Here is a 12,846-nt window from a genome sequence, read left to right as displayed (position 1 = left end):
CCTGTTAAGGTTCCCAATAGGAGTGGTCCTTTTTAAGTCACATCGGTTTTTGCACCCCTTCGGGTTCGTGCGGTGGGGGTGTTGGTGGGGGAGATCTTTGTGGGCTTTACTTGTCTCAAGTTGGTGGTCTGTTGATATCCCTCTGGTGGTGTGGGGCTGTGCTTTGGCAAAGTGGGTGGGGTTATATCATATACATCTCTTTTTGTACAGCAAAACTTTTTGTGGAAGGTACTACACAACGCACAGACCCCCTCGCGCACTCAAAGTTGTCGAGATATGTTGAGTTTCCTTGTAGGTGGGCTATTAGGCGGGGAAACTGTGAAGCCAGCTGTATAGCCTATTGCCTGTTTCTGTTTGTCTTTTATTAAAGAATGTGAAACAATGTCTGTTTGCTGCTTTTCATTAAATCATGCATAGCTGTTCTTTATATGACCTAAAATAAATGTGTTCATTTGGCAAAATATGATCTATAGCATAACACATTTTGATCAGTTATCAAAATAGAACAGTCCATGTGTAGCGTGGTTCGTTCTGCGTTGTGTACTTTTAATTAAGACACTGCCACAACTGGAGGTCTGCTGGTTGGATTATTTTTATTTGCCCTGCACACGAAGAGACAACACACAATATGTTAGCCCTTGGTGCAGTCACAGCTCTCGGGCACCTTGCTAGTTGAAGGTCAGGCAAAAGAGAGTCCAGGTGCTGCGTGCACACATTCAGTGCCCAACAGCACACTATATAATACAAGTAAAATGATATACAAAATAAAAGACATACCTGCACACGAAGAGACAACACACAATATGTTAGCCCTTGGTGCAGTCACGGCTCTCGGGCACCTGCGTGAGCACATGGAAACTCACTCAAACACTGTCCCAAGTACTCACAAGTTACAATAGGTACCCTAATTAGCGAGCTCGGTGAAACTTGTTAACATAAATCTTTATATTGTCCACATTGTAACAAAACCTATAGTTGCGTAACAGCACTTTGTGTAACATTACCACAGTTTTATATTGACAAATTACAGAGCCAAGGACAACATACCTTGCTAGTTGAAAGTCAGGCAAAAGAGAACAATAAGACGGTACGTACGTACAGATAACCCGCGATGGACCAAACCAAGATATACAAAACTTTTACAATCAGGTGTATTTACAATATAGATATATAAAAAAAAATTGTACACCAAAAAATAACATTAGCTATGCAGCTGTAATTAAATAAAGAAAACACATTGAATTATTATTATTATTATTAACTTATTAACATCCCCTCTTGACCTGGCCTACTTGAACTGGTCCTTGTGTGCAATTTGGTGCATAATCTAGGGGAACAACATCACACTACTACATTCACCCCCACTGTTTTACACTAGATTATAAACACAAAACAAAACACATTACCTCGAAGGTAACAATGCAAAGAAAGAATAAAAAACATTTCACACCCACAGGGCGACAGAGTAACCCAGTGTAGTCCCTTAATTCTAGACCCACAAATGGTTGATCAGCTGGAAAACTATCCCTTGAAGGATTAGGAAAAATAAGAGGTAGCTAATCCCTTATTCAACCGTATACAAAAAATGCCAAATACATTTTATGCTGATGAACTACACACAAAATTATATGAATTGTCAAAAATATTAGACAAACCCACAAATCACTCTAAGACCCACTTAGATTACCACATACACAAAAAAATAAAGAAAAGGTAGGCAATATCCTACCGTCACTGAGAAACCAAGAACTGTTTCATTTCCTGTGTAGACATAGTTTGGATTAGCCTATTCACTGGCTTAATAAATCTACCTAGTCTAGTCCGAACACCCTCACCCAAAAACCTAGCAGGAATGTCACGGACAGCACTAACCGTGCTCAGAGGTCTAACCTCAGGTTGGGGAGTACTACAGATCGGCATATCCGGAGCCAGCACACTTTCAGTTACAGACTCAACACTAGTAGTGTCAGACGACTGATCAGAATCCTGGTAGATTGTCACAGACCACATTGACGAAGCATCTTCAACCAAGTTAACAACATCTGTCGCAGCACCATCCCCACTGAATGGAGTTTCGCTATCAGAACTCTTGTAGGCTTTGGGGATCTCTCTCTGGTCCACTTCTGCTGAGCACACCTCACTCAAGGGGACTTCATACGGTTGTTCCACTTCACTTCCATCAGCTGGGACTTCACCATCCTCTTGGAGTATCCTCCCAGAAGACTCAGGAAGGCTTGCTACCCATTGGACAGTCCTTGCGTCACTCCCATCCATTTTGCTGGACGCTGCAGACATCTCAGAGATCACGTCACCACTCGATAGAGATCCATGACCCTCAGGTTCCTCCCAAGAAGACAAAGGCAGAAAGTTGACTGGCATAATCAGGTTCCTATGCACAGTTTTTATGCGTCCAGTGGTAGGGTGTTGTATACGATATGTGTTCAGTGAGCTGTTCTTCGCAACAACAATGTACACCGCACTGTCCCAGCGATCAGCCAGTTTCTTCTTGCCCCTCTCTCCCTTGTTAGCAAGTAGAACTCTGTCTCCCTTCTCTACCGAATGACCCTTCGACCGTCTGTTGTAGACCTCGGCTTGTCTCTTTTGTTGCTTACTGGCATGCTGCTGGGCCAATGTCATGGCCTCTCTCAGATCCTCACCCAGAGACTGGACATACTTATCCACATCTACCGTGTCCCCATTTTTTATACATATTTCCCTATCACACTTTCATCCTTCTACTAAATATACTTTCCTGCAACCCGCCTCACTCAATGTGGAACGGATTCTATTATTGACTTACCTTTTATCTCCAGTTGAAACTAGCTAGCCAGCTAACTAGCTACTTGCTATTAGCCACCGTTAGCGGTTTTCATCCAGAACATCGGATTTTCTGCCGGAATAACTGAATCACTTGACATTAACACTGGATCGCAACTAGCTAGACGCAACCGAATGGATGTTGCTGTTGGCTAATCACCAGTTAGCCTTGAGCTAGCCTCGAGCCAGGCCCATATCCTGGCTATCTACCTCTCTGTCTACCGGACGAGAGTAGCCAGCTAACTAGCTACTTGCTATTAGCCACCTTTAGCATTCTTTCACCATTGTCCGTGGCCTGCACTACCTACCAGCCAGCCCTAGCCTGGACTATTATCGACCAGTCTGCACTGTCTGCACAGCGCGTTATCGACCCAGAACACATCGGTTTTTCTGCCGGAATCACTGAATCACTGGACATTTAACACCGGATCATCGCAACTAGCTAGCTGCAATCAAATGGATGTTGTTGTTGGCTAATCAGCCTTGAGCTAGCCTCGAGTCAGGCCCATCTCCCGGCTATCTACCTCTGTCAACCGGACGGGACCTCCTAGAGTTGACACGGAGCCCCGCCGATCCATCACGACTGGTCTGCCGACGTAATCGTCTGTGGTTTCAACAGGCTTCCCGTTGCGATGACCACGAAGATCCATCTGCTTGCCCCGGCTCGCTAGCACACGCAAACAACAGCCATGCTTCCTGCTAGCCTGTGCTGTAGCACCAATTCGAACTGCTCTCGGACTCACATATTGCTGATCACTGGACCTCATGATCACTCAGCTGCACAGCTGATGCCTGCTGGACTGTTCCTTTACACGGTACCGTGTCCTGTTTATCTGTTTAGCCTCAGCCCAAACTTGTCACTGTTTAGCTCAGCTGGTAGAGCACGGCGCTTGTAACGCCAAGGTAGTGGGTTCGATCCCCGGGACCACCCATACACAAAAATGTATGCACGCATGACTGTAAGTCGCTTTGGATAAAAGCGTCTGCTAAATGGCATATATATATATATTTTACCAGTTGTTGTCTTAGCTCTCTCGAATAACACCTGTGATTGCTTTATGCCTTTCTCTCCCCATGTCAATATGCCTTGCCTATTGCTGTTCCAGTTAGTTCTTATTATACAATTTCACTGTAGAGCCCCAAGTCCCTCTCAAATTGCCTCAAATAGCTCCTTTGTTCCACCCCCCATACACGCGGAGACCGGCTCAATCGGTGCCTCCAGTGATGCTATCTCTTTCATTGTTACCCAACGCTTAGGTTTACCTCCACTGTACTCATATCCTCCCATATCCTTGTCTGTACATAATGCCCTGAATCTATTCTACAACGCCCGGAAATCTGCCCCCTTTATTCTCTGTACCCAACGCACTAGAAGACCAGTTCTTAAAGCCTTTAGCCGTATCCTTATTCTAGTCCTCCTCTGTTCCTCTAGTGATGTAGAGGTTAACCCAGGCCATGCAGCCCCCAGTATCACTCCTACTCCCCAGGAGCTATCATTTGTTGACTTCTGTAACCGTAATAGCATTGGTTTTTTGCATGTTAACATCAGAAGCCTCCTCCCTAAATTTGAGTTATTCACTGCGTTAGCACACTCCGCCAACCCTGATGTTCTAGCAGTGTCTGAATCCTGGCTTAGGAAGGCCACCAAAAATTCAGAAATGTCCATCCCCAACTACAACATTTTCCATCTAGATAGAACTGCCAAAAGGGGTGGAGTTGCAATATACTGTAGAGATAGCCTGCAGAGCTCTATCATACTGTCCAGGTCTGTGCCCAAACAGTTTGAGCTCCTACTTCTAAAAATCCACCTTTCCAGAAATAAGTCTCTCACTGTTGCCGCTTGCTACAGACCCCACTCAGCCCCCAGCTGTGCCCTAGACACCATATGTGAATTGATTTCCCCCCATCTATCCTCAGAGATCGTACTGCTTGGTGACCTAAACTGGGATATGCTTAACACCCCGGCCATCCTACAATCCAAACTAGATGCCCTCAATCTCACACAAATTATCAAGGAACCTACCAGGTACAACCCTAAATCCGTAAACATGAGCACCCTTATAGATATCATCTTGACTAACTTACCCTCTAAATACACCTCCGCTGTCTTCAACCAGGATCTCAGCGATCACTGCCTTATTGCCTGCGTCCGTAACGGGTCCGCGGTCAAACGACCACCTCTCATCACTGTCAAACACTCCCTAAAACACTTTAGCGAGCAGGCCATCTTAATTGACCTGGCCCAGGTATCCTGGATGGATATCGATCACATTCCGTCAGTAGAGGATGCCTGGTTGTTCTTTAAAAGTGCTTTCCTCTCAATCTTAAATAAGCATGCCCCATTCAAAAAATTCAGAACTAAGAACAGATATAGCCCATGGTTCTCCTCAGACTTGACTGTCCTTGACCAGCACAAAAACATCCTGTGGCGTACTGCATTAGCATCGAATAGCCCCCGCGATATGAAACTTTTCAGGGAAGTTAGGAACCAATATACACAAGCAGTTAGGAAAACAAAGGCTAGCTTTTTCAAAAAGAAATTTGCATCCTGTAGCACTAACTCCAAAAAGTTTTGGGACACTGTAAAGTCCATGGAGAATAAGAGCACCTCCTCCCAGCTACCCACTGCACTGAGGCTAGGAAACACTATCACCACCGAGAAATCTACAATAATCGAGAATTTCAACAAGCATTTTGCTACGGCTGGCCATGCTTTCCACCTGGCTACCACTACCCCGGTCACCAGCTCTGCACCCTCCGCTGCAACTTGCCCATGCCCCCCCGCTTCTCCTTCACACAAATTCAGACAGCTGATGTTCTGAAAGAGCTGCAAAATCTGGACCCCTACAAATCATCTGGGCTAGATAATCTGGACCCTTTCTTTCTAAAATTAGCTGCAGAAATTGTCACAACCCCTATTACTACCCTGTTCAACCTCTCAGAGAGCCCCAGAGATTGGAAAGCTGCCGCGGTCATCCCCCTCTTCAAAGGGGGTGACACTCTAGATCCAAACTGTTACAGACCTATATCCATCCTGCCCTGCCTTTCGAACGTTTTTGAAAGCCAAGTTAACAAACAGATCACCGACCATTTCGAATCACACCGTACCTTCTCCGCTATGCAATCCGGTTTGCGAGCTGGTCATGGGTGCACCTCAGCCACGCTCAAGGTCCTAAACGATATGATAACCGCGATCGATAATAGACAGTACTGTGCAGCCGTCTTCATCGACCTGGCCAAGGCTTTCGACTCTGTCAACCACCGCATTCTTATTGGCAGACTAAATAGCCTTGGTTTCTCAAATGACTGCCTCGCCTGGTTCACCAACTACTTCTCAGATAGAGTTCAATATGTCAAATCGGAGGGCCTGTTGTCTGGACCTATGGCAGTCTCTATGGGGGTGCCACAGGGTTCAATTCTTGGGCCGACTCTTTTCTCTGTGTATATCAATGATGTCGCTCTTGCTGCTGGTGATTCTCAGATCCACCTCTACGCAGACGACACCATTTTGTATACATATGGCCCTTCATTGGACACTGTGTTAACAAACCTCCAAACGAGCTTCAATGCCATACAACACTCCTTCCGTAGCCTCCAACTGCTCTTAAACACAAGTAAAACTAAATGCATGCTCTTCAATCGAACGCTGCTGGCACCCACCCACCCGACTAGAATCACTACTCTCGACGGGTCTGACTTAGAGTATGTGGACAACTACAAAAACCTAGGTGTCTGCTTAGACTGTAAACTCTCCTTCCAGACTCACATTAAGCATCTCCAATCCAAAGTTAAATCTAGAATCGGCTTCCTATTTCGCAACAAAGCCTCCTTCACTCATGCTGCCAAACATGCCCTCGTAAAACTTACTATCCTACCGATCCTTGACTTCGGCGATGTCATTTACAAAATAGCCTCCAACACTCTACTCAGCAAATTGGATGTAGTCTATCACAGTGCCATCCGTTTTGTCACCAAAGCCCCATATACTACCCACCACTGTGACCTGTACGCTCTTGTTGGCTGGTCCTCACTACATATTCGTCGCCAAACCCACTGGCTCCAGGCCATCTATAAATCACTGCTAGGCAAATCCCCGCCTTATCTTAGCTCATTGGTCACCATAGCAACACCCACCCGTAGTATGCGCTCCAGCAGGTATATCTCAATGGTCATCCCCAAAGCCAACACCTCCTTTGGCCGCCATTCCTTCCAGTTCTCTGCTGCCAATGACTGGAAAGAACTGCAAAAATCTCTGAAGCTGGAGACTCTTATTTCCCTCACTAACTTTAAGCATCAGTTGTCAGAGCACCTTACCGATCACTGCACCTGTACACAGCCCATCTGAAATTAGCCCACCCAACTACCTCATCCCCATATTGTTATTTATTTTGCTCATTTGCACCCCAGTATCTCTATTTGCACATCATCTCTTATCATTCCAGTGTTAATACTAATTATAATTATTTTGCACTATGGCTTATTTATTGCCTTACCTCCATAACTTGCTACATTTGCACACACTGTATATATATTTTCTGTTCTATTTTTGACTTTCTGTTTTGTTTTCCCCCATATGTAACTCTGTGTTGTTGTTTTTATCGCACTGCTTTGCTTTATCTTGGCCAGGTCGCAGTTGTAAATGAGAACTTGTTCTCAACTGGCTTACCTGGTTAAATAAATGTGAAATAAAATTAATAAAAATAAAAGGTTTTCCTCTAGGATTTTGCCTGTACTTACAGTAGCTCTATTCCATTTATTTGTATCCCCCAAAAAAATCCCTAGTTCTTGCAGATGACAAGCACACCCATAACATGATGCAGCCACCACCATGCTTGAAAATATGAAAAGTGGTACTCAGTGATGTGTTGGAATTGCCCCAAATATAACGTTATGTTCAAGACATAAAGTTAATTTCTTTGCCACATTTATTTTGCAGTTTTACTTTAGTGCCTTATTGCAAACAGGATGCATGTTTTGGAATATTTTTTATTCTGTACAGGCTTCCTTCGTTTCACTTTGTCATTTAGGTTAGTGATATGAGGTTTTTATAGTGTTATGATGTCATGTCATAGCATCGTGGGGACCAGGTTAGAGTTACTAGATAATTGGCTTGGTGCCACAGTCTACATTCCGTAATGTCAGAGGAGATTACTGATGTTTATGATAGCATGATTGATGGACAGGATATACTGACTTGGGGTAAAGAGTAATAACATAAAAGAATGGGAGTGCTCATGATGATTACCAAATGTTCGTGGAGAGACTTGTAACAGAGTGTATACAGTCGTGGTCAAAAGTTTTGAGAATGACAAAAATAGTCTGCTGCCTCAGTTTTGATGATGGCAATTTGCATATAATCCAGAATGTCATGTAGAGTGATCAGATGAATTGCAATTAATTGCAGTCGCTCTTTGCCATGAAAATGAACTTAATCACAAACAAAAAAATTCCACTGCATTTCAGCCCTGCCACAAAAGGACCAGCTGCCATCATGTCAGTGATTCTCTCGTTAACACAGGTGAGAGTGTTGACGAAGACAAGGCCTGAGATCACTCTGTCATGCTAATTCAGTTAGAATAACAGACTGGAAGCTTTAAAAGGAGGGTGGTGCTTGAAATCATTGTTCTTCCTCTGTTAACCATGGTTACCTGCAAGGAAACACGTCATCATTGCTTTGCACAAAAAGGGCTTCACAGGCAAGGATATTGCTGCTAGTAAGATTGCACCTAAATCAACCATTTATCGGATCATCAAGAACTTCAAGGAGAGAGGTTCAATTGTTGTGAAGAAGGCCTCAGGGCGCCCAAGAAAGTCCAGCAAGCGCCAGGACCGTCTCCTAAAGTTGATTCAGCTGCGGTATCGGGGCACCACCAGTGCAGAGCTTGCTCAGGAATGGCAGCAGGCAGGTGTGAGTGCATCTGCACACACAGTGAGGCGAAGACTTTTGGAGGATGGCCTGGTATCAAGAAGGGCAGCAAAGAATCCAGAAGGCGAGGTCAGTACAGGTGCATCAAAGCTGGGACAGAGACTGAAAAACAGCTTCTCTCTCAAGACCATCAGACTGTTAAACAGCCATCACTACCACATTAGAGGCTGCTGCCTATAGACTTATAGAAATCACTGGCCACTTTAAGAAATGGAACACCATCCACTTTAATAATGTTTACATATCTTGCATTACTCATCTCATGTGTGTATATACTGAATTCTACTGTATCTTAGTCCATGCCGCTCTAACATCGCTTGTCCATATGTATATGTTCTTAATTAATTCCTTACTTAGATGTGTATATTGGGTATATGTTGTGAAATTGTTAGATATTACTGCACTGTCGGAGCTAGAAGCACATGCATTTCGCTACACCCCAATAACATCTGCTAAACACGTGTATGTGACCAATAGAATTTGATTTGCTTGTGGTTCTTGGCCCACGCAAGTCTCTTCTTATTGGTGTCCTTTAGTAGTGGTTTCTTTGCAGCAATTTGACCATGAAGGCCTGATAGACACAGTCTCTACTGAACAGTTTGTTGAGATGTGTCTGTTACTTGAACTCTGTAGCATTTATTTGTGCGGCAATTTCTGAGGCTGGTAACTAATGAACTTATCCTCCGCAGCAGAGGTAACTCTGGGTCTTCCTTACCTGTGGCAGTCCTCATGAGAGCCAGTTTCATCACAGCGCTAGATGTTTTGACTGCACTTGAAGACACTGTCAAAGTACTTGAAATGTTCCGGATTGACTGACCTTCATGTCTGAAAGTAATGATGGACTGTCGTTTCTCACACCTGTTAATTGAAATGCATTCCAGGTGTCTACCTCATGAAGCTGGTTGAGAGAATGCAAAGCTGTCATCAAGGCAAAGGGTGGCTACTTTGAAGAATCTCAAATATATTTGGATTTGTTTTACACTTTTTTGGTTACTACATGATTCCATAGTGTTGATGTCGTCACTATTATTCACAGATTCTGCAACATCCTCATTGACATGTACCACCCAAACTAAGACCTCAGTTCTAAAACCCAGTAAACAAGTTACCATGGACTAGGACCCATTAGATTCTAAAAACCAAGTAGGATGCTACTAGCATACATTGACCTACACAGCAGATATCAATACCAACGTCAAATGGTAATTAAAAAATCTAGCATTTAACCTGTTTATACCCAAAGCGGTCATTGTAATAATGCTGATGCAAAAGCATGTTTATAATCATGCAATAATGTACACATCAACCCAGTTACTCAAGTCAGGTAACTGACCTCATGTCAAAGTATGAACCTACAAAAACACTGACAAGTATTAGAGTCAAAGTTTAATTTAGAGGCAAAACAAGCAAATGCAGAGCCACACACCCTGGACTACAGTACCCATGAACTCTTGCATGACTCCTAAGCACAATGTCCCGCTTCAGATTTCCATGTTTATGGCCAATAAATCCCAGTTGCTATTGAGGAACCATTCACCTCTGCATGGTCAGTAACAGAAGGCTGTTGGTCTACAGACTTTCCCACTTGTGCTGGAGACCTCAAGAGCGGAGGAGATCGTACCATACCCACTTGTTTACTTTTTGATAGTAGAGTCGTCGTCGTCAGGCGAGCCGGTAGCGGCACCAGTAGAGTCGTCGTCGTCAGGCGAGCCGGTAGCGGCACCAGTAGAGTCGTCGTCGTCAGGCGAGCCGGTAGCGGCACCAGTAGAGTCGTCGTCGTCAGGCGAGCCGGTAGCGGCACCAGTAGAGTCGCTCGTCAGGCGAGCCGGTAGCGGCACCAGTAGAGTCGTCGTCGTCAGGCGAGCCGGTAGCGGCACCAGTAGAGTCGTCGTCGTCAGGCGAGCCGGTAGCGGCACCAGTAGAGTCGTCGTCGTCAGGCGAGCCGGTAGCGGCACCAGTAGAGTCGTCGTCGTCAGGCGAGCCGGTAGCGGCACCAGTAGAGTCGTCGTCGTCAGGCGAGCCGGTAGCGGCACCAGTAGAGTCGTCGTCGTCAGGCGAGCCGGTAGCGGCACCAGTAGAGTCGCTGTCGTCAGGCGAGCCGGTAGCGGCACCAGTAGAGTCGTCGTCCGCAGGCGAGCCGGTAGCGGCACCAGTAGAGTCGTCGTCATCAGGCGAGCCGGTAGCGGCACCAGTAGAGTCGTCGTCGTCAGGCGAGCCGGTAGCGGCACCAGTAGAGTCGTCGTCGTCAGGCGAGCCGAGTAGCGGCACCAGTAGAGTCGTCGTCGTCAGGCGAGCCGGTAGCGGCACCAGTAGAGTCGTCGTCATTGGTCTCCAAATACTCTGCATTACAGACCAAAACAGTTGGGCATTCTACAGGAGCATATCTGTGCTACAGTTCCATTTGATTGTGTCGCAACATTGCACACCACTCAACTCAGCACAGCTGTAAGAGTATGTTGCAGGCCTTACCTTCTCTGGCTTGTTTAGAGTCAGACACTATGGACCGGAGCAAGGCCAGGGCATGTGCCATGGAGACGTCATTTGATGCTAGCTCTGAGAAATATCGGTACACAAGCAAGTTATTACAACAGCAAAGGTTGACAATTCCTGGCTAAACATTATGAAACTAAAGGGATCCTCTGGTCTCTAAACAGTCAATATTTGACTAAAGCCAATTAACACCAAAGAGTAACGCAAACACCACCATATACAGAGACAAAGAACATTGCTACAAGGGATGGGATAAAACGTGGGGGAAAGAACGCTTACCTCCAAATCTCCTCTGTAGAGAGACTCGATCTTGCTTCTTGGACTTTCCAACAGGGGAACAACAAACTGAGGAGAGAGTTGACAGCAGAGAAGCTCACAAAATAGTAGTCACATTTTAATCAAATTTACAAAGTTAAGCATAGTTCCCAAACAAAGCCCTTCAATCCAAATAAAACATTAGTGAACCAACCATTGAAGACCCCAACAGTCAGCACAAAGAGCAGCAATCCTCTCAGAGCTCCCATGATAACAACAACAGTCTTGCTATCAACAAGTAATGTCTTTCCATGGCCTGTAAGAGGCTTATATAGGCCACTAATGACCCTTTACCTGACTCCCACCTGAAGCCAAACAAGACTTAACGATCAATTAACAAGCTTGATTGAGGTGTAACCTTCAGATAGAAATAGATCATGTAGAACAGATGTTTCTTCTTTGGAGGGCAGGCAATCCTTTCTACTCTATATATTGCATTTCTATCTGCAATGTTTTACCCTTCTGGTCTCAGATCAGCAGTAGAAAGAAGTAGGCCTAATGATTTTAGGTATATTCTTCAAAGATATTAGGGGGAAATAAACACTGTACCCAAATCCACTTGTTATTATGCTCCTGGGAAATAGGTAGACCTCCACCATATACTCATTCACAGTTTTACAGCTGTGTTATATTCCTTTATTTACATAGAGATTAGGAAGTGCTCATTCTTGCAGTTTATAGGTCACTAGTTTCAGAGACAGGCCTCCTCTACACACTTTCCCATAAAACATTTAATCTAACCCATAACACATTAATTACTACTGCTCATATTCTTAATACAATTTGCATATTTACCAAAAAAGCCCCATGCGACCAGTACTTCCCCCCTTTGGACACATGACTCACATCGTGATTCATATGTTCAAAAAACTAAACATCGTAAACGAAAATAATAAATGAAATTAATATGACAACCTTTGATAACACCTTAACTTAATTGTATCCCATAAGGTAATTCAAGGAATACTAAAATTGACTAGCGACATGTGTTCCTCATTCAGGACTAGCTCTCTCACTCTGTCCTTGTCATGGTCCGAATGATATATAGGTCTATTGCCAAATTATAAACTTCTTCATAATTATCAGTATTATAAATTACCCTCAACTCGGTGTAATAAATTAACTTAAATTCCTCATCCTATGTCTCTCGGTTTTCCAGTGTGGGTGATCAAATCACACTAGAAAGTCAGGACAGAGGTCAGAGGTCATTCAAACCCTTCAAAGAAGTGTTTCATTCTATAGTAGACTAATCATTAACAACAGTCAATTTCATTTCATAAATTTTGTTAATCCCAAGT

General features: G+C 44.4%; 1 protein-coding gene across 1 annotated transcript; it reads right to left on the bottom strand.

The window, feature by feature from the left end:
- Positions 1-10,988: 10,988 nt before the first annotated feature.
- LOC121547044 (polysialoglycoprotein-like) lies at positions 10,989-11,779 on the bottom strand. Its single transcript, XM_045209939.1, has 4 exons — positions 11,703-11,779; positions 11,513-11,578; positions 11,213-11,296; positions 10,989-11,083 (listed from the first exon to the last, which is right to left on the bottom strand). Exons 1-4 carry the CDS (start codon positions 11,755-11,757, stop codon positions 10,989-10,991), a joined length of 300 nt encoding a protein of 99 aa, XP_045065874.1. The 5' UTR covers positions 11,758-11,779.
- Positions 11,780-12,846: the final 1,067 nt, after the last annotated feature.

The sequence above is a fragment of the Coregonus clupeaformis genome, chromosome 31 (genome assembly GCF_020615455.1).
Source record: "Coregonus clupeaformis isolate EN_2021a chromosome 31, ASM2061545v1, whole genome shotgun sequence".
NCBI lineage: Eukaryota > Metazoa > Chordata > Actinopteri > Salmoniformes > Salmonidae > Coregonus > Coregonus clupeaformis.
This window is presented reverse-complemented; position numbering and strand designations above follow the sequence as displayed.